The sequence below is a fragment of the Ictalurus punctatus genome, chromosome 16 (assembly GCF_001660625.3).
Source record: "Ictalurus punctatus breed USDA103 chromosome 16, Coco_2.0, whole genome shotgun sequence".
Taxonomy (NCBI): domain Eukaryota; kingdom Metazoa; phylum Chordata; class Actinopteri; order Siluriformes; family Ictaluridae; genus Ictalurus; species Ictalurus punctatus.
Genome location: NC_030431.2, coordinates 25354370 through 25377082, shown reverse-complemented (window position 1 = coordinate 25377082; position 22713 = coordinate 25354370). Strand labels below are relative to the sequence as shown.

General features: G+C 42.3%; 1 protein-coding gene across 6 annotated transcripts in view; it reads left to right on the top strand.

Moving 5' to 3' along the window:
* si:ch211-127i16.2 (amine oxidase [flavin-containing] A) overlaps nt 1-22364 on the top strand; it is a 55055-nt gene extending 32691 nt beyond the window's left edge. For 3 of the 6 annotated variants that reach the window (XM_053686991.1, XM_053686992.1, XM_053686996.1), the window contains 5 exons: nt 505-605; nt 4530-4688; nt 8519-8605; nt 16886-16986; nt 21862-22364. In XM_053686991.1, coding sequence (XP_053542966.1) covers nt 505-605; nt 4530-4688; nt 8519-8605; nt 16886-16986; nt 21862-22195 — 782 coding nt within the window. In that variant the 3' untranslated portion in view covers nt 22196-22364. The remainder of the gene's footprint in view (nt 1-504; nt 606-4529; nt 4689-8518; nt 8606-16885; nt 16987-21861) is intronic. The other 3 variants (XM_053686994.1, XM_053686995.1, XM_053686993.1) reach the window with 2 other exon arrangements.
* Nucleotides 22365-22713: the final 349 nt, after the last annotated feature.

The window sequence follows — 22713 nt, the reverse complement described above, 5'->3', positions numbered from 1 at the left end:
CCTTTCCCTCTGTCTCTCTCTCCCTTACTTTCCCCCTGTCTCTCTCTCCCTTACTTTCCCTCTGTCTCTCTCTCCCTTACCTTTCCCTCTGTCTCTCTCTCCCTTACCTTTCCCCCTGTCTCTCTCTCCCTTACTTTCCCTCTGTCTCTCTGTCCCTCTCAGATATTTGATCCACAACATTTGCTTCCGTAATTCTGCATTCAGGATATGATGCTAACGTAGTTTACAGATCTGGGAGGTTTATAGCCACCAGTTTATCACCATTGCGAACCTCATGTTTAAATCATCCCACAGCGCACTCGCCTCAGAGGGCATCGCTTCTCTCAGGACCCGAGGACTGGAACGATCGCATCATCCAAATCACATCTAATACACAGTTCCACTCTTAAACCTTAATCCCCATCTCCAGAGAGACGGGATTGGTCCATGTTTATATGTTATTTTTAACAAAATATTAAGTCCTAACCCCTGACTGACTCCTCCCACTTCCTGTCATTCTTCCAGCTCAGATCGAGTACCGGCCTGCTTTGCCTCTGGAGCGTCGGAGTCTTGCACGGTGCATGCCTGTGGGTCACATGACCAAGTTTATCATCACGTATCCTACAGTGAGTGACATCCATCTTCTCTAAGCCTTTTATTCCATTTCCCCGAGACATCAATCAAACCGTCTCTCCGTCCGTCCGTCTGTCTGTCTGTCTCATTCGTCTTTTCTCCTAGTTTCTGCTTTTCTATTTTCATTCAGCACCACGTTAAATCACTTTCCCTTCCCTTTCATATATACACACAATCATATATCATACAATATAAACCAGAGCTGCCAGATTATTAAAAACCCCCCCCTCTATTAACTTATTTTAATTACTGAATATCAATTAACTGAATGTTTCATTTTTAAACCATTACAGATAACCTATACAGAATAAAAAAAAAAAATCGAGATTGTACGATAAGCTTTCAGTGTCCGAGAAATAACTAAAAATATACCTGGAACATCTTTACACGTTCACTCTCATGAATAATATCCGAATCTACGGATATGAATATGCATGAATATGCAAATTTAGAAACTCCTCAGTCACCTAATATTACCGAAAGCTTTCTCGTACTGACGGATGCTTGTAAATTGCGTCGTCGCTTCAGACAACGACAAGCCGACGACGTGGTTTACAGGCGCTGTTTAGAGTCACGCCATGCGTGAAACGCGTCACGTCACCTGACCACGCCTATCAATCGACGGGATTTTACACAGACTTTAGATACCGGTCGCTCCACATCTCCCCACGTAGAATATAAACCATATAATAGAAAAGTGAGCAGGTATTTGAGGACTGAAATTCCTTCTGAAAGCATTTTTTTTGAACTCCACTTTTTTATGGCTAACCGGCTGTAAATGTTCGTTACCCTACATTAGTCATTTCTCATTAACGTCTGATTACACGAGTGTTTATCAGAGAAGCTTAGCACATTTCTGACTCATCGGTTATGTATGAAGTTTTTCCCTGCGTTAATGGTTGAAGGAAGCTGCGCGAGAAGGAAAGCGTGTTCGGAATTGAATAACGTTTCCTTTTATCTCAGACAAGTCGAACGCTGCTCACAGTAAACGAGTCGTTTTACATTAAATATATATATATATATATATATATATATATATACATACACACACACACACATGACGTGGCCAGATGCTTTCGCTTGCAGTGAAGTTTAGGAGAAGGGATTTACCATTGTTTAGAAAGTGACGAGTAATAGGAAGAGTTGGACGCGGTTATGTAACGAGCTCAGCACACATTGTGTATTCACAGACAGAGATAATGGAAATGAACAATTATAAATGCATGGATTTATGCAAAAATTGCACATTTATGTGAGGACCGATGAGGACGTTGTCTCTGGCGAAACTTCACTAACAATCTAAACAGAGCTGGAGAAAACTTTTAGCAGTCCTTAAAGGGACAACGCAGAGAACAGTCTACGCACATTCACACAATTATCCCCTCACACTAAATCAATCAGCCAATCAGAGACGAGTTTGGTGCAGTTTGAGTCTTATTTTATTAGGCAAGCTAAGAGATTATCTTATGTTTTATTATTATTATTATTATTATTATTCTGTGAACTTCCGACCTGCACGGACCTACAAGGTTAAAGTAACGAACAAGTAATGGGAGTCTATTTCACTCTAAATGTTTCCATAAATATGTCTCGGGATGTTCAGGTCTACCTCCGGTGGAACCCATAGCGGTTCTGTACAGTATAGAACCCTCTGTGAACAAACCGCTCTGTGGTATAGTAATACATACGCTCTTAGAAAAATTGGTTCTTCAATGGTTCTCTAAGGGTTCGTTAGATAATTAAGGTTCCTTAGCTTCCAAAAAAAAAAAAAAATTGGAACTTTAATACAAAATGTTTCCCTGTCAAATGGGTTTCCATGTAGAACACTTTTTTTTGGAAGCGAAGAACCGTTAATTATCCCGTGAACTCTTAAAAAACCCCCGAAGAACATATTTTATTCAAGAGTGTGTGTAGTAACTGGGTAAGTGTGCGGTACAAACCCCAAATTATTTATCATTATTTTTTTTTTTCTTAAAGCCTACCGTAGAAGCTTCATGAAGCCAAGGTCTCTTAATATCTCTTAATAAGGCCTCTTGAACCTATAATAAAGTATTTTCCAACTTTCCAATGATTACTAAAATACTCAGCTAAGAAAACTAAGAATTGCCACGATATGTTAAGAGTACACTCGTAAAACTTAGAACCCCTTTAAAGTTCTTCAGTTTCTCTTCGGAGGCATCCAGAAAAGTTGTAAAAGTTCTCGAACCCTACAAACCTACCAAGTGTTTCCAAGTACAGCCGTTTAAGGAGGACCGGGAACCCTAAGTTATCAAATGAGCCCTTTTGTTGAGAGGGTTCATCAAGAGTTCCTTAAGGGTTTATTAGATCGTTTAAGAAGAAACCATTTAAGAACGTTTTTTTTTTTCTTTTTTCTAACAGTGTGTGCGGTGCAAGCTCCAAATTATGGGTCGTTTTTTTTTTTTTTAAATACTCTTAGACTAAAGAGTTCTACATTTCACGAGTGTACTCTTAGCATATCGTGACACTTCTTAGTTTTCTTAGCTGAGTATTTTAGTAACAATTGGAAAGCTGGAAAATATATAGACACACCGTCCACTTTAATAGGAACGGCTGGTCATTTATGCAGTTATGCAAATCAGCCAATCGGGCGGCAGCGGCACAATGTATAAAATCATGCAGATACAGCTCAAGCGTTTCAGATCATGTTCACGTCAAACATGACAATGGAGAGAAAGTGTGATGTTTGTGACTTTAACCATGGCATGCGTGGTTGTTGGTACCAGATGGGCTGGTTCGAGTGTTTCAGAAACGGCTGGTCTAATGGGATCTTCACACACTATAATAACTCATATGATCACTCTTTACAACCGTGATGAGCTGAAAAGCACCTCAGAACGCACAGCACATCAAACCATGAGGTGGATCGGTTACAACGGCAGAGAGCCACATCAGGCTCTACTCCTGTCAACCAAGAACAAGTGTCTGAGGCTACCACGGGCACGAGCTCACACAAACCGGACAGTTTGTGAACACTGGAAAAAAGACCAGGTGATTTTTAAAAAAAAAAAAAATTCTTCAACTGTCTAGTTAGGTGAGTCTCACCACAGCTGTAAGGAGTGATTATAGGAGTTACTCTATCCTACCCGACATCTCTTACCAACAAGGTGTTTCCACCCACTGAACTGTTGCTCACTCAGTGTTTTGGCACCATTCTGTGCAAAACTCTAGAGACTGCTGTGTGTGAAAATCCCAGGAGATGAGCAGTGTCTGAAACACTCAATTATTAAAGTCGACAGCCAGGGTACGTTTGAGTGAGACGGACTTTCATTTCTTGCGAGCTACATTAGCCTCGTAGCTTCAATCTCGAGCTAAAAAAACAAAACAAAAACCCCACTAAAGACGCCAAATAACATCTTAGCTGATCGAGTATGTTTGCAGTAAGTGTGGTAAACCAGAGGTGCCAATAGTTACGGTTTAGCGATAACCCAACCCATTGCTAGCGATATGTTAGACGGATGAAAACGGCAGCTTTCTGGTTTCTCAGCTACATGGAAATAAATATTCACTGACCGGACACAAAAACATAGCCAGTGGAAAAACCAATTCACTGAAGGGGAAAGGACGCGGGACGTGAAAAATGCTTTTGCTTCTGTTAGCGGTTACTTCCACTTCTTGCCAACGTTCGTGCCAACCAATAGATAACGAGATGGGCGGGGCTATTGTCTCCGCTCAGGAACAGTGAATGTGTATATCATTCACGCCGTTAGTATTGAGTCACTGACATATGCTAGTTTTTGTGGTGAATTTTCTCGTCAGTGACGTTGCCACTCCTAGATAAACTACTCGTTTTAAGTAAACGTTAATTGATGTAGGTATGTAATGAGAATTGTCTCTATATTCATATATGCTAAAATAAGTATCGAGTAAGTAATAAATAAGCGTGTCGAATTTTACAGGCATTCTGGAAGCAGAAAGGCTTCTCAGGCGAGATCGTGGCACGTCCCTCTGTACATTGCCCTTTCGGGGTCACCTTCGACGCCACCAGTCCCAGCGGGAGCCCGGCGCTGGTGGGCTTCATCGCCGGGGTTCAGGCCTGTTACTGGAACAGCCGAGAGGTGAGAGACTGAGGGGGAGAAGGTGAAAATGCGAGCGAGAGAGAGGGTGTGAGAGCGAGCGGGAACAGAAGAGTGTTATCAACAGCGTGGGGGGATTTTGGGGGCCGTCCCAGAGGTTTGCAGCTTCATACCGTTCAGAGCTTTCGAGGCATATTTTCGTGGCGAGGTGAAAATGGATGCAGTCGCCGCATTCGGGCGTCAGGAGACATCCCCGAAGAGGCGACTTTCAACACGTACGCAACGTGTGTTTACCGAAGTGTGTTCAATTAATCCGCCCTTCTATCACACCTCTTCTCCAACCTCGTCATCTGCGTCATCTAAACAAACTCGCGTCGGAGTCGGAAAGAGTCGAGGGTCAGAAAACGTTCGAACGTAAACGCTTGGTTCAGTTGGGAAAAAAAAAAAAAAGATAAAAAGTACACCCTTTTCCAGACGAGCCGTAACGCACTCTTCTAATTGCATTCGTTCCACATGAGAATGTGAGCTAATGTAATTATTACCTGAGTATCTCTGGGATTTTAATTTTTTTAATGGATTGTTTTTGCGGTTATGAGTCTGGAAATATTCCGCTGTGTCTCACCTTGTGTTAAATGAGCAGTGGAAATAACTCCGGGTAAAGCCCAAACGAAATCAAACACAAAACTACAGAATGTTACGCAATCCCTAAGCAGGCACGCGTTAGTCGTTTTCTTTCTTTGCTGTTTGCTTGTCATCTCGACTTAACGTTCTCGTGACCTTGACATAACCGAAATCTGTTTTCTCATGACGTCATTTTATCCCGAGAAAATCTCACGCCTTGTGAATGGTTTCATGCACGTTGGCGTCTTCGCCATCGTCAATGTAATAACTGCCCGCTGTACAGATGGACTTTACCTCTGCATTAAGAGAGAGAGCGGTGTTCCCGGATGTGGGGTGTCGGCACTGATGTGGAAGTCGTCAATCCTGCAGGGATGACGTATTTCTGTAGGCCGACCCAGAAGCTAGCGTCACCCTGGTTCCCTCGCCAAAAAGCCAACGGGATTTTTCCATTGGCGTTTGGATTAGCGCCGAAAATAAACTCTGAGACCAAACACAAGTTTATGATTCTTACATGTTTTGCCCATCAAGATAATCTTCACAAATGAAGATTAGGGCTTAGGGCTTCTGTAGAATATAGACAAGTACTGGATAACACACACAGGCCATAGGGAGAATATGCCGCATTTGGCTGCATTCGAGCTATAAATTGTGGGGAAAAAAAACATGGAGGCCTCCAGGAGTGATGTATATTTTCCTTACGTTACGTTTACATTTATTCATTTAGCAGATAGCACTGAAGGGGAAAGGACGCTGGACGTGAAATATCCTTCTGGTAGAAGTTACGTTCGCTTCATGCTCTTTATCTATTTCGACCTGTGTATTAATGAACCAATAGAAACCAAGAGGGCGTGGCTACGGTCTATGCTAGGTCAAAGTGCAGGCTAGAATGTGTTGTTTATCATGTTGGCAGGAAGCGACACATATACACACACACACATATATATATATATACACGCATGTAATTCTGTTTCGAGGCCGAAATCTGCTCAAATAATTTTAGGTGACGTAAACATCCATTAGCCACATTAGCCTCATAGCTAACGTACAAAGCTAAAGACGATAGCTTCAGACCCTAACGCGTGCACATGGAAAACTTCAGAGGAGCAAAAATGGAGTAAAGTTCACCAAACTGTTCATTCCGTTAATCACCAGAAGAGGAAACTTCAGCGTGTGTTCTGAACGAGTGTGATATTGCTTCATCTGTTTCTCATTGCCCACACACACTCACACATACTTACACACACACTTCCCAAAAAACGCATCATAGCACAATCTCCTCTAGAGCCTTCATTCAAATTCAGCAGCACCATTGTGAAAGACATTCGCCGCTAGCCGAGCTGCCGAACTGTTTGTTTGCCTTCCGTTATTATGTAGCGAGCTGCAGCTAATTAGCATTCCTCTCACCTGTGAGCGCTGGCAGAGTTTACAGAATGGACACACAGTGTGATTTTTGCAGCTCTTGTGTTTTTTTTTTTTTTTTTTTTTCTTTCTAGTGCCCGTCCTGTACTCTTTTTTTTTTTAATCCTCACCATCAGCTCTCGAGTCTCTCAGTCTGTGTTTGTGTTTCGGGTCTGTGATCATGTGGAGAGTTTAAATATCAATTAATTTAAAACTCGGGCATGAGAAGGTCTTGCTAGTGTTCATTCACGGCACTGCGGTCAAAACTAATTCCACAGCTCGAGTATCGTTCGTATTTTCACTACGTTTATGTGCGTAATGGCAGAAGTTACACATGCTGAATGTTTAAGATCTGCAAGTCTAGAGCAACATGTCTTTCCTAAACCTTTTAGATACATACCTCCGTTATAGCGCTGATAATAAAAAAGGACATGATATTTATCACATTCTTAATCTAAATTATTTAACTTTTCTACTTTTTGAAATAGTAATAATTTTTTTTCTCTTTTTTTAAATGAACGAAATATTTGGATTAAATCCAAGTAACTAGCAAGCGGTCACTTTTTTCCTATGGAAATAATAAACTTTTCAGACGAAGTTGTTTGTGCTGTGCTGCTCAGTACACCAGTGGTTTCCTTCTTTTTCAGGACATTCCAAACTGTTGTATCGGCTCTGCCCGATGTTTGATTTTCCTTCTTACCTCGGTTTCAAAATGACTTGCTTTCTCCCATAGACGGCTCTCTGATCTGCATGTCGGTTTATCCTTTTTAACAACAAATACAGTCTTCACATATGAAACCGAAGGCGCAAACTAACATCTACTAAACATCTACTTCAGTAGCTCTGTAACAAGGTTGTTGTAACAAGGTTACAAGGTTACAAGGTTACGCACCTGTCAGTCGCTCGCCTACAAATGGGGTGGTCTGATACAAGTCGTGCTGTGTTCTATGTCGTTTAACACATCTACATATAAATACCTCGGGCAGTACTCAGGCAGCCGGAATGTGGGGGCAGACATCCTGTCGAGGCAGGGGCTGAGGCATGGGGATTGGAGGCTCCATCCACAAGTGGTGGAGTCCATATGGCGGAGGTCCGGCCAAGCGGAAGTGGATGTGTTCACCTCCAAGGAGACAACCCACTGCCCGCTGTGGTTCATCCTCACTCATCCATCACCACTGGGGTTGGACGCTAAGGTGCACACATGGCCGAGGTCACATCTGTACACTCCCCCCCCCCCGATCACCATCTACGTCTGCTGCTAGTACCACCGTATTGGCCAGCTTGAATATGGTTCTCAGAGATAATATCCCTGCTAGACGGCACTCCTTGGGAGATTCCTGTCTGCAGGGCTCTACTGTCTCAATCCGGAGGGCTGATTTATCAGCCTCGGCCGGAAATATGGAAACTGTTGGTCTGGCCCCTGAGGGGCACCAGCTCATAGATTCTAGTCTCACAACTGAGGATGTAGAGACCATGTTGAAAGCTAGAGCATCTTCCATGAGGAAATTGAATGCGCTCAAGTGGCGACTTTTTGTCTTGTGGTGTGAGGGACGTCAGCTAGACCGTGGTGTTGCAGGCCTTCTGCCCTCCTCCTTTCCTCACACCAGAACAAGAGAAATTGCACCTATTGTGAAAATCTACATATCAACACCTTCTGACCAATCAGAATCCAGAATTGAGCGGCGCTGTGGTGAGCATCTCGAGTGTTCGACCAACGTCAAACGCCAACGTCAGCTAGAACACTCGTCGTCGTTCTTGCCGTGTGTTTCATCGGTGTTATATTTCCCGTTACAGCCGCCGTCGTCATCGCCGTCGTCATTAAATAAAGCTGATCTATTCTTGCTCCCTTTCAGATGGAGGACAGACGAGATGCCGTTGTTAGCAGCCTGGTGAAATATCTGGGCCCCGAAGCGGCCTCCTACGTTCACTACGAGGAGAAAGTAAGTGACACAAACTTCTGAGTCACCAGCCAGTGCAGTCACGATCGCTTCATCGCTCCAGACCTCGTCGTCTCATTAGCCTGCATTATGCTAATTGATATTACTTAACCAAAACCCCTCAGTGATGCAGGAATGTCATTGAGAAATCTGGCTTTAACGCAGGAGTTAATTCTGGTGTTTTTGGAGTTGCACGGAGGAAGAGCAGTGTGTTTGGCAACACAGGCTCAGACCACATACTGGCATTTTTGACAGGGTGTTAAAAAAAATGAGTCAGGAAGCTACATGTGAGTATCTAAAAAAAACCCCAATGTTTTCTAGGATTGTTTTTCTCCTCACGCTTCAGGCGATCATGTCGTCTCATGCATCATAGGATGTTTTTATTTTATTTATTTTCCGTCTGATGCAACAAAAATTATAAGACGAGACATCTCTGGGTCCTTCCACGTTCCCCGAGACCGGCTGCATGCCATCGTTTTGTTTTTAATAAAAATATCAATAATACACGCTCATTTATGTTGAGCTCATATTCACAGACAATTTGAAGGCAAATGAACGCACCTCACGCCTTGATGTTATATAATATTATATAGAAATCCTTGTAGACCTCAGTGATTTTTTTCTTTTTTTACATTATAAAGCGCATGTTTTAAACAATTTTAACGAAGTTAAACGAAGGTTTCACACAGAATGTAAAGAAAGAATTGACATTCGTGTACAATTTTAAGGTCAATGAACGCAGCACATGCTGTAAGATTGCTCTTGACCTTATAGAACACCGTATAAACCTTTCATTGATTCAATTATTACACTATAATGCCAAGAATTGAATTGTACTAAATGTAATTTACAGATAATGTTAACGCACCGTGTGCTGCGAGGTTGCCTCTGATGTTGCATAATATCATATAAAACTCCTTGTAGATCTCACTGATGAGGTTTTTTTTTTTTCAGTGTAAAACACAGAATTAAAAAAAATAATAAAATTCTAAACATGCAGAGAATTTTTTTTTAGGCAAGCGAATGCACCACATGCTCCGAGATGGTCCCTGATGCTTTCTAATATCGTATAAAACTCCTTGTATTTCTCATCGATGAAGGATTTACACGGTATTTAAAGGGTAAAAAAGTTCATTCGCAGACGAGTGGACCACACCACATGCTCTGAGATTGCTCCTGGTGTTCTATAACGTGACATAACGCACCTTGTATGTCTCGTTGATGAAGGTTTTACAGAATAAATCACAGAATTAAGGGGCGCCCCTGCTGACACGTATGGCCAAGTGTCTGGTCTGATGGTGAAGATGGCTGAGATGATTAGTTCAGCTCCATTTCCCTGCACGGCGTTCGCCGAGGCTCGTTTCAGACACGTCACATTAAAGCATGTGAAATCACTCCCCGGTGCAAGCTTGACATCTCAGCGAGAAGTTCGAGGCGGAGCGCGGAAAGCCGTTAAGGACAAGCCGTGTTCGTCACCTCGCTCCTGACGCCCTCTGAGCGTGAAGAAACTCGACAGAACTCTCAAGATGACATGGAACTCTTTTTTCCTTTTCTTTCCCCCTCTCTCGCTAAAGCCTGGGTAATTGGTCTGGACTTATATAGCGCTTTTTAACCTTAGCGGTTCTACAAAGTGCTTTACACTGTTTCTCATTCACCCATTCACACTCACTCACACACCAAGGGTAGCAGAGCTGCCATGCAAGGCGCTTGCCATTGGGAGCAACTTTGGAGAAATGTGGAGCCATGTGGAGCCATGTGGGCTCATGTGGAGCCATGTGGGATCATGTGTCATGTGGCTCATGTGGGGTCATGTGTCATGTGGGCTCATGTGGAGCCATGTGGGGTCATGTGGGGTCATGTGGAGTCATGTGGAGTCATGTGGAGCCATGTGGAGTCATGTGGGGTCATGTGGGGTCATGTGGAGTCATGTGGAGTCATGTGGAGCCATGTGGAGTCATGTGGGGTCATGTGGAATCATGTGGGGTCATGTGGGGTCATGTGGCCCGGGAAATGAACAGCCAACCCTACGGTTAGTGGACAACCCACTCTACAACCTGAGCCACAGCCGCCTTGTTATCAAGTCCTTCTGAGGATGAACTTCAAAACTCCTGGATCATTCCTCTGTTTTTGCAGGACGTTAAAGCTATTATTCAGACAACTGTAGCTAGCTACACTACAGCTACATGCCAACACGATCTCTTGCTAAGTAAACAGTCCGTGTCATGCTGTTACAGGAAAACAATCAACAATGGCAAGGGTTCGATTAATCTGTGTGACTATTACCACCACACAGCATGTCCCGAAGTGTTTTATTCCTGTCGCACCACAGCAATGCGCCAAAGATTACAACTTTTTTTTGATTGAATAACCCAGTCATGCATAGTCTCCTCACTCCTGGACAATCAATTTAAGGCTCTTTAATAAAATATAAAAGATGTAAATCACCTCCAGAATCCCTTGAGAGCATTATTGCAATTGATGTAAATTTCTGTAGCCCTTCAGACTATTTGTTGTTCTCCATCTTTACCAACTTTCCACGTTAAAAAAAAAAGTTAAATTAGATTACGAGTTTAAAACCTCGTTTCTTTTAAATCGATTTGTTTTAAAACTAGTGTTGTTTTTATAGTGCTGCTGTGAAAAGTTACAGCTTAACCTCTGACTGTGCTCAACACAGCACTGACACTGGAGACTCCTTCCGTAAATGTTAAATAATAAATGCCTCCTTACAGATCAACGAAAAAAAGAAAAAAAAAAAAAGTGTATTTATATGCAAACCCCCCCCCCCCACTGTAAACGAGCTGTTACTATAGAAACAACAACGTATTAGAACGTTATATTAATATGACCCCGTGTTTCACAGGAATTACATGACTTACGACTTTGTGATTACGTGACGTTTTAATTAGTCCGAGAAAAACACGTTGAACTTTGGTTTGATTGGCGTCGTGATGAACGGTTCGACTCACGCTGCTTTAAATATGCTCGTTAACGAGGCACGAACGTGTGACTAATTCGTCATTAACCGGCACCTCCTGTGGCGAGGACGAGATCATGACACGTTCGAGCAGTGCGGAACAATCACCAGACACTTTGTGTCTGAATTGACAACAACATCATTCATTCGACTCACTGTAGTTGGACGTGTAACAAAAGAGGGTTCTTCCAGGGTTCTTTCTAACCCCAAAACATATTGTTTAAGGAACCTTGAAGGATTCCAGCAAATGCGCAAGCAACCATCATTAAGATGACCATATCGACCAATAATTTGGAGCTTGTAGCACACACTTAGCCAGGGTTCATTAAGACTTCTTTAAAAGTTTTTTTGGATAACCGTTGGTTCCACTCGGAATACCGTTCGAAGGTTCTACATAGAACCTTTTAAGAATTCCTCTAACGGGACAGACGGTTCTCTGCATTGAGAAGAAATGAACTCGAAGTCATTTGGAATGTGTATCACACACGTACCCAGTTAGCACATATGCTGTGATTTTAAAAAAAAAAAAAAAAAAAAAAAAAAAAAAGGGTTCTTTAAGTGTTCATTGGATAGTTAAAAGTTCTTAGATGAGAAAAAAGGGTTCTAATTGGAACCCTTTCTGCACCCTGTACCACATATTTAATGCATACACACGACCCGGAAGGTTTTCACAGGTTTATTATGTAATTAAAGCGTCCTTAGATTAGAAAATAAAATCCGATTAGAAATGGTTTTAAACACGTTTAGTGTGTTTACGTAGAAACCTAAACCGATTTTGAATGAAACAACGGGAGGACTGACGCGGTGTGAAAAAATGACCTCTGAACATGTAGCGAGGAAAACGGTCGCGGGTCCCTAACGACGGTGGGACGTCAGACGATATGAAAGTGGCCGTCACGCGTGGACGTTTATGCTCCCCGAAAGTGATTCCCATAGAGGGGGTGTCGTGTTTATAATGATCACCTCGACGACTCTCGTAGCGGTGAACTGGAGGCGTGCGATATTAATCATGGCCTTCCGTGCTTTGTTTGCTAAACAGATTAGCGAGAATGAACCTTTAGCTGCGGACGGTGTTGGAGGATCGTAGGCTCTCGTGTACAGTAGATGACCTAATTTAATTACTGACACTGTATTTCATTCAGTTATCAAATAAAATAGCTAAATGCCTTTAATAAAACGCTGTAAAATTGTTTATTGAATCAAAGGTTTGAGGTGAAAGTCCTTCAGCAGCTGTGCAAGCGGAGTGCTCTGTGTTCACGTCCGGTAGGAATTAAAACATTAAAATTTAATCAGTACGGCTGGTCCTGGGTATTTTATTTATTTATTTATTTTTTCTCTCCAAGAATTTGGTGCATTTGGGCTTGGGATTTACGAATATTTATCGAAATGGTATTTTTCGCTAACTACTAACTAACTACAGACATTTCCACAACATTAAATGTAACTATAAAAGGATAAAAAGTAGCACATCATTTTTTTTTTCATGAATTAAAAAATTGTAATCGTTTATCAGATCGCCGATCGGGCTGTACAACGGGGGGGGGGGGGGGGGGGGGGGGACGACGCACACTTCAGGACGTGCTGCTGTAGGAAAATAATCAACTTTCTGAGGTGTGTTAAGAGTAACTCCACGTCCTGTATAATATCCTGTATAACGTCTAATATATATATATATATATATATATATATATATATATATATATATATATATATATATATTTTTTACAAATCTCTGAAGAGAGTATTATTAGTGCTCGTGCAAACGCACTTTCTATAATTATTATAATTTTTTCTAAGAACAATTATGACTGAATTCAAAGAATAACTGAAAAGGGTCGTAGTGTTACATAAGACTGTATTTATCACTTTTCTTTTCTTTTTTTTTTCTTCCTTCTTCTTTTTCCTGCAGCAATAATCTTGTCAGCCCGGTAACAAGCCCTTCACAACATGGAACATAAAAAAGGGTGAAAGCGAAACAACACAGAGCGGTGACGTGTTCTGACTTCGCTGCTTTACAAAAGTGTTAGATTATTATTATTATTATTTATTTATTTATTTATTTTTTTAAAAATTAAGCTCTCATTCTACTAGAAACCTATTTATTTATTTATTTATTTAAAAAAAAAAAAATTTTCTCGAGCGTGATTGAAAAGGAACAGAACGTGAAACGCACGGTTAAAAACGTGACAGCGAGCGATGGACAGACCCACAGGGACGAATCCGTGGCTTTTTATGGGACGGGTTATGGGAAAGCTGGAGGAGTTTCGCGATCACGTCAATATCGTCTGCACGGATTTAGATGAACATGCACCTGCCTCGCTACTGTCACTCGGAAAAATACAGTACATTGATTTTAATAGATATAAATTGCGTGTGAAATAAATACGGGCCAGGTTTCCAGAGAGCACCGTCATGTTAAGGTCGTCTAAAGTTATGTGGAACGTAGAGACAGCGAGACAGCACCGATCTGATATCCAGGATATGAGCGAAAAAATGGTGGATTAGATAGCAGAGGGGAAAAAAAAAAACGAATAAATTTGATTCTGTGTAACAAATGGGAAAGATTTTATTTGTTTTGGAGCATATAAAGACACTTATTTGCAGTGTAAGTGATCTTTAGTGTTATTTTATTTGATCAAAGCTGTGTTGTGCAAGTCATGTTTTTAGTCTTATATTTCATCCTACATATATTTTTAAGTATTTTGCTTAAAGAAATCATTTTAAATCTGAAAAGATTAGAAACAAACAAACAAAAAAAAATCGGCGGATACTCGAGGTTCCAGTACAGGTATCGGTATTGTTACGTTTCTAGTCAAAAAAACAAAACAAGACAAAACAAGACAAGACAGCTATGTGAATTTCTTAACCCTCTCCACACCAGGAGGGGGCAGCACGAAAGAACCGAAGAATACACCTTCTACCTTAGGGACTGCTTGGTCAGGGTCACGTGCTTTTATATTAGACTATCAGTTTGTGAAAATTCAGGAAAAAACCCACTGAAGGGCTTTCGAGTGGTGCAACTGGAATGTGTAGAGCTTATCGTCCAGAGGTCACGAGATCATCGAGAATCCTGACGATTCTGGCTGGGAGTCCAAGAGAGCAAAATTGGCTGTGGGTCAATCCCTGTCAATCAAAGTGACGCTCACCAATTGTCTGTGTCTGTGAGTTCATCTATGCGGAACTCTGCAGTTTTATGCTGCCCCGTGACACGGCATGAGCGGCGGTTAAGGCCACGCCCTCTTCAGGTTTAAAATCTAGCGCGCTAAACAGGTGCAGAAACTAATAGTGTCGTTGTGTTACAATCTAACCTCTGACAGGGCTACAAGCATCTGTTAGCACCCACAATTCCTTGTGGACTAAGCATGCGCATACTGTATATCTCCTTTCAGTGGATTTTCTGAATACGGTGTTTACATGCAACGTGTTTTCCATTAAAACAGGCGTATCCCAGGGGTGGGAATCGGAATTTGGGGAATCAGAATATTGTCTTAATCTGAATCGGGCAATCGGATTGCGGAGCTTACACGAACAGTGCCAAATTCTGATTAATATGGGAATATCGATGTGCATGTAAACGTAGTCATCGTCCTGCTCTCTGGGACGGTTATGTTAGTTTTCTGTAGATCAGTCAGTAGTGAGCGTCTGTTAGCTCCAAGTTGGGTGTAAGTGGGGCAAAAAATCTAAAATATAGCTAAATCATGAACAGAATCTTGCTTGGAAAGTGAAAAATGAGATGCTTTGTGTGTGTGTGCGTGTGTGTTTGTGTGTGCGTGTGTGTGTGTGTGTGTGCGCGCACGCTCTTGAGAGTGTGTATTTCTTTGGGCTGGAGGTTGGCTCGGAGTGTCAGGACCCATATATCTTCCATCTTCAGTAAAGTGGAGTAAACGTGTTTACAGCTGATGGTGAAACTCTCTCCTGGTGAAACTGATAGCATCTCTGACATGAGGAAAATATTCAGTTTGAGTCCTGAGATCATCTCCACTTTCTCTGACACACACACACACACACACACACACACACACACAGCCAGAGTACACTAAAGACATTTCTCCAGTTTACTGATGTAAAGTTTCAGAGTTTCAGTTCACGATGAGGTTTAGAGTGTAACCTGTGCACGCTGGTATATTTGCCCTGCACTTGTCTCACACTGTTGTGTATTTGCACTTTATGTAGTCTTACTCTTCTGCCTAGCATCATGGTCCTGGAGAAATGACATTTTATTCCAATGTATACGAGCTATATAGAGGGATGACAATAATAACCCACCCGACTCAACTTGACAATCTGGTCATGTGGAGCGAATCATTATGGAGCATTGTGGTTATGTGGCATGACTCGTTATGGAGCATTGTGGTCATGTGGAGCGACTGGTTATGGAGCATTGTGGTCATGTGGAGTGAATCGGTATGGAGCATTGTGGTCATGTGGAGCGACTGGTTATGGAGCATTGTGGTCATGTGGAGTGATTCTTTATGGAGCATTGTGGTCATGTGGAGTGAACGGTTATGGAGCATTGTGGTCATGTGGAGCGACTGGTTATGGAGAATTGTGGTCATGTGGAGCGACAGGTCATGGAACATTGTGGTCATGTGGAGCGATTGGTTATGGAGCATTGTGGTCATGTGGAGTGATTCTTTATGGAGCATTGTGGTCATGTGGAGTGAACGGTTATGGAGCATTGTGGTCATGTGGAGCGACAGGTCATGGAACATTGTGGTCATGTGGAGCGATTGGTTATGGAGCATTGTGGTCATGTGGAGTGATTCTTTATGGAGCATTGTGGTCATGTGGAGTGAACGGTTATGGAGCATTGTGGTCATGTGGAACGATTCATTACGGAGTATTGTGGCCATGTGGAGTGAATCGTTATGGAGCATTGTGGTCATGTGGAGTGACTCGTTATGGAGTATTTTGGTCATGTGGAGCGACTCGTTATGTAGCATTGTGGTAATGTGGAGCGACCCATGAGTGTGTCTGTGAAGGAGCTGTTACTATAGAAATGATAAGCGCATTAATGCCTCTGACCAATCCGAATGAAGAATTCAATGCTGAAAGGTATATACAGGTTTTAGAGCTCTCTCTAAGATCCTCTTTTTATACCCAATCACGTTACTGACCTGTTGCCAATTAACTAGTTAATTAATTAATTAGGTGCAAAATGTTCCTCCAGCTGCTTCTTTTTAGTAACACTTACTTTTCCAGCCTTTTGTTGCCCTTTTGTTGCCCTACGCTGTTCACCTACGCTGCACACTTATATATCATTTTTAAATGATTTAAACAGTCCTGATTACGTGTCGTGTGTATTTTAGGACTGGTCTAAAGAGGAGTATAATGGAGGATGTCCTGTCAACGTCATGGTTCCTGGAATGCTCACATTCTACCAACCCGGCCTGTGCAAACCATGTGGCAGGTAAAAAGAAGCAAAAAGAAAAACACACATACACAAACACACACACGTATGCACTGGGTATCCTTCTAAATGTTTGCGGGTGGCATTAGGTTCTGAATACCACGACCCCCACTGTGCCTCGACTCACTAACGTGCATTAGTGGCCCCTGAACGGAGCAGAGGTTAGAGGAGCGATGATTGTGTGTGTGTGTGTGTGTGTGTGTGTGTGTGAGCAGAATATAGAGTTAGTAAATGGAGGACATGGAGGCGTGTGTGTGTGTGCGTGCGTGTGAGTATGTGTTGCATGAAACACAAATCCATAATGTGCCTCAAACCAATGGAGTGGAGGTCACAGGGACAGCTTCCTCCAGGGAAAGCAGCGCCATAATCCATTTATAATGGCTCCCGTTAGGCGTCGGTCATAACCGAACAAATCCAGAGAAAAAGAGGAAGAGTGTGTGTGTGTGTGTGTGTGTGTGTGCGCGCGTGTGTGTGCCAGAGAGGAGAGTGATGTTGCAAGGTAATGCATTTCCATAATGGAATTAAATCCCCGAAGAGGAGAAAGATCTCATCAAAGTAAGAAGGATGGAAAGACTTTCCTGCTCTCTGCCACGTTCTGATCTGTAAACACAAAGCGCACGTTAATCTGTCCTTGACCTACATACACACCGACGTGAACGGCTTGCTCACGTCCCCTGAATTCAACACAGCGTCGATTAGTTAGATACAAATCACAGGTCTATATTAATGTGTTATCGTTTCTATAGCGACAGTTCGTTCACGGGAACGTGGACTGCAGACGATACGTTTTTAAAACGTGTGTGTAATCGTAGATACGGTGAAGTTTCCCGTAGTTCAGCTACAAAACGTTAGGAAATACTTCTAATTAAACGTCTCACCAATTTCATAGGAAAACAACAATCCCGTACGCTCAATTCATATGAAAAGTGAAAAGGGTTAAAAGTTAAGATTAGGGGTGGGGTTAGGATTAGGGGTGTGGCCTAATCTTAACATGACACGTTGCTACTTTTCAAAAGAACCGTGCGTACACGTTGTTTTGTACGTTCTCTTACAACTTTGTTTATATGCTTCAATTGGAATTTGTACAAATTTTCCCTTATCGTTTCCATAGTAACAGCTCATCCACAGGGACTCGCATATCCGACGCCCCAAACGAACCGGCGCGAACGCTTTGAAAACGTTTTCATTTGAACCTTTACGGTAAGAGGTAAAGCTGTAAGTTTAAGTTTTCCGACATCTTCGGGACAGAGCGCTTGACGCTTTGTGGTTTCTTGCTAATATGACGAGTTGAGTCGTTATTGTTTATTTATTTATTTTTTATTAGCTTAAATGTTTATTAACGACTTTATCGTTTATCGCCGCTCAGTGAGTAACGAACCTGTTTCCTGGATGTTCTACAGCATTCAATCTCACTATAAAAGGATAACGAGTACAACATGTCATTCTGTAATGAACGGCTGTGGTGTAACCGGAATAAAATACGTTTACGTTATCGGAACGTGATGAACGTCACGTCACGCCGAGCTGTCGTTGATTAGCATCCTATAACAGCACGACCCCGGGGTGATTGTTTAATTCCTAATCCATCTGAAGCACAAAAAACAAATCAAGGTTTAAAGAAACCCGAGGCAGCTGGAGTCGATAAAACAGAGCTAGAGGCGTTTTTTTTTTTTTTTTTTTTGGGGGGGGGGGGGGGGGGGGGGGATGTCTGAGATCATGTATTTTTCTGCTCGGTTTGAAAAGCCAGCACACACTTCGCCCTCGTCCTCCGGCTTTGTCTGCCGTTCGCCGGAGCTCAGAGGGAACAGAACCCACCCAGACCTGCTTTAATATGTCAGTGATCCACACGCAACCACGTCCCAGGTGAACGGCAGGGTGTGCAGAAATACGCCTCGGGCGTTTCATACATGCCTGCACCTGACATACACACTCGTATCCCGTGAAGGATAAACAGTGAGTGCAGGTACGAACCAGACTGAGGACCATGGAACGAAATATAAACAAGAGAGAGTCATGCGGAGTTTATTCCTATCCCAGTAAAGCCATTTCAACCATTTCACATGACTCCGTCTGTACACCGTACGATGCTCGTCTTTCCTTCCAGCGTTGAATAATAAATCACTCGATGTTGCAGTTCGACGACAAAAAAGTCTTTCCTAGACGACAGGAAAAGCTCTGAAGCATCTACACTTTTCCATCCATCCATCTTCTATACCGCTTATCCTTACTGGGTCGTGGGGAACCCGGCGCCTGTCCCGGGGGGCATGGGGCACAAGCCGGGGTACACCCTGGACGGGGTGCCAATCCATCACACACACATTCACACACACATTCGTACACTCCCCCGTCACTCAGTACCAGCTTAACGTGACTCAATATAACTTACAAACTTAAGAAATTCTATTCAGACCAAAATAACCCATTTTAAAATCCCGTTTTATTCGTACAGCACTCCAGACCTTCTTCGCAGTTTGTTCACGCGCCCACGGACCATCACCAGCCGGGGAGGGTTTGTAAAAAGAATAATGTAGATATTTATTATTAGATTTTGTTAAAACCAAGTATCACGATATGATATATTTTTTTCATCATATCGCCCACCTCTATTACAAACTTTATAGTAAGTGCTTTTTAAAAAAAAAAAAAAAAAATTATTATTATTATTTTTTTTTAAATATTCGTTTATTATTAGTCTCCGATCGTGTGGAAGATCCACTGGTAACAGGAGCTGTTACTATAGAAACTCGTGCGTTAGTACGAACTGGTGATTTGCAGCTGTTCTAGAAAATACACCGGCCCCTTCTGACGCAAAGCCGAGGTCACCGATCCGTGGGATCGGGTTGTGCCGACGTATCACGAGAGGGATTTTTGCTGGACAGATGCGGTTTGGAGAAATATGTTCAAAATGTAACATCTGGATAAAAAGCGTTTTTTTTTTTGAAACGTATGACGTGGCGTGAGCGATGAGAGATGATCAGATCTAATTCTTTAACACCCTGATCGTTTGATATATTTTATATCCACACACAGAGAGAATATCCACGTACAGTCACACAAGTCTAAATAAAGACTTGTCCCCCATCGAGGGACAGTAGGAAGTTTAATAGTGCAAAAAAAAAAAAAACTTTCAAAGCCATTTCTAAAAAAGATAAGAGAGAGAGAGAGAGAAATGGGAAATACAAAATGTCTTTCATTTGATTTATTTAACTCTCGCACACTTTGGGAAGAAAAGAAAAGGATCTTGTTAGCAATATAAAGTTACTTTTTTTTTTATTAAGAGAATGAGAAGAAAAAAAAATAAGAAAAATGGAGAAAAGAGGGGAAATGTGTGTTTTTTTTTTGTTTTTTTTTGTCTAGTAAAGCTTTCCTTTAAAAGGGACAAAGGAGAGTAAAGGAAGAGAAACAAAGCAGAAGAAACAAAATTGAAGAACTTTTTTCTAAAAAAAAAAAAAAAAAAAAAAAAAAAAAAGAGAAAACGGTGGAGAAAAAAAAAAAGAGGACAAATGTCCAAACGATTGTTTCTTGGCTTGAAGGAAAGGAAAGAAAAAGAAAGCGAGAGAAAAAATGTTAGGAGAACAAATTTAAAAAAGGGCGAAAAAAGAGAACCCCCCCCCCCCCCCCTTTAAATCTTATTTATTTATTTATTAATTTATTTAAATAAAGCGTCTGCGTTTAAAACGCATGAAATCGCGATCGTTTAAACCCCTGGAGGTCAGACGTGCATTTTATCCGGAAATTCCTCCGTCTCACCGAATCACGTTTCGGTGCGTTGCGCGCGCGCGCGTGGTCTCGAGTGTATCTGCGTTTTTATTTGCGCGATTTCTATTTAGATGTACAATCCTTTCTCTCAAATCTTTTTGCAACCGAACACTTCATCGACAGCGAAAATTTCTTTCTTTAACAGAATGGTTTTATAAATATATTCAAATGAGAGACTCTTCATTTAAAGGTGTTTATTTAGAAGGTGTTTAATAACGGAATCATTTTGGATGTTTTTTTTTTTTTTTTTTTTTTTTGCGCGCGTTTTTGCGTCACCGAGCTTCGGACCGAAGCGAGCGTCTGATCGGCTAATCGGCTTTAGCGACTCGATTGCGGACGCAAGCGCACTGTTAAACATCCGGGTGTAAATAAAGCTTAAGTGATATTGAACGTTTAACAAAAGCAGTAATTGTGGATTCAGAGGAAAACGGCGGGTCAGGGAGCAATTCCAGGTCTCCGGTCGACTCCGGTGACAAAGTGAAAAGCGTGAACCGCTCTTCCCCCCGACAGGCGCTCGAACGCGATCGATCCGAAGCGATCGTATTGTGTGTACGGAATAAAAGCGCTCCGTGTCCTGCTGCTCTAGGAAAATAATCAACGACGGCGTGGTGCGATGAAGCGGACTCGCCGTTACTCGCCGAAGTGGATTATTTTCCTTTACCAGCGTGTCATGAAGCGTTCCATTCCTCGTCCAACACAGCAGTTTGTACACACCGTACTTTCTATCCACTTGTAGTTACGCGCAACGCCGTGGATCACCGTGAAAGGAGTTCATACCTGTTCTCCGCTCACGGGTAACGGGAGCTATGAACAGCCGTCCCCTCGACAGCCGCGTTAATATGAAAAAAATGCAGCTCGTCATGTTAACGCAAGGCGTCCAGAAGACGTCTTTACCTCCGACACTGGAGACTCCTTCCATAGATGTTGCGTAACCATTTATTCTCCTTACAGAACACTTCACCGTACCGATGATTACTAACGTGTTAGAATGAGCACTTTAATGCAAACCAGTGGAAAGCTGCTGCCATAGAAAATGAATCAACACCTTCTGACCAATCAGAATCAAGAATACAGGATAAAGCGCTATTTCAAAACGGATTTCCTCCATGTTTTCAGGATCTACTGGGCGGGAACAGAGACGGCCACGCGCTGGTGCGGTTACCTCAGCGGTGCGGTTCAGTCCGGTCAACGGGCAGCTCTTGAAGTTCTGGCAGATGTTTCTCCAGCTGTTCTGTCGCAGAGCGAACTCCAGGAAGTGAGAGCAGGCCTCACGATGGCACCGTCGGAGTTGTCCCGGGTTTGGGACCGCACCGGCGGCTCCGCCTCGTCATCCCGCCTCCTCGTTGGTCTGACCTTCATGGCCGTCACTGTGGGCGGGGCCGTGTTCTGGCTCAAGCCGGGATTGGGTAAAAATTGGCTCAGTGGTGTTTTGGCTGTGATTCAGAGATGACCATCAGAGGAATCTTCTTTTATCTTAAACTGCATAATATCGTAAAAAAAAAAAAAAAGAGATCCTTTCTCACAGTGCTGGTTTTAAAGACATACTTTTCTTTTTAAGTAATTGTTCTTCAACGTTCTACTGTACTCGGTGATGAATAAAGCCGGAATATGAAATGGAATCGCACAGGTGATGCCGTGTGTTCGAGCCACAGTTCACAACTCACAAAACAGATTCAGGATACAAAATTCGGCTTGTGGTGACGTGCGCGATATTAGATATTAGACGGGATGCTGAAAATCTCAAATCTTTCATTTATCCATATCTCACGAGGTCTTAATGCCATGGGAAGAATGCTGTGGGACAAACTACTCCACTCATACACCCTTAAAGACAGACCGACATCTGCGTCCATGATTCCGAACTGCTCTTAGCGTGTCCGAGTCAGCAAGGCTTATCTTTATTATTTTTTAAAAAAATTTTTCAAAATTAAATGACATATCTTAAAAAATTCATACTAAGAATAGAGC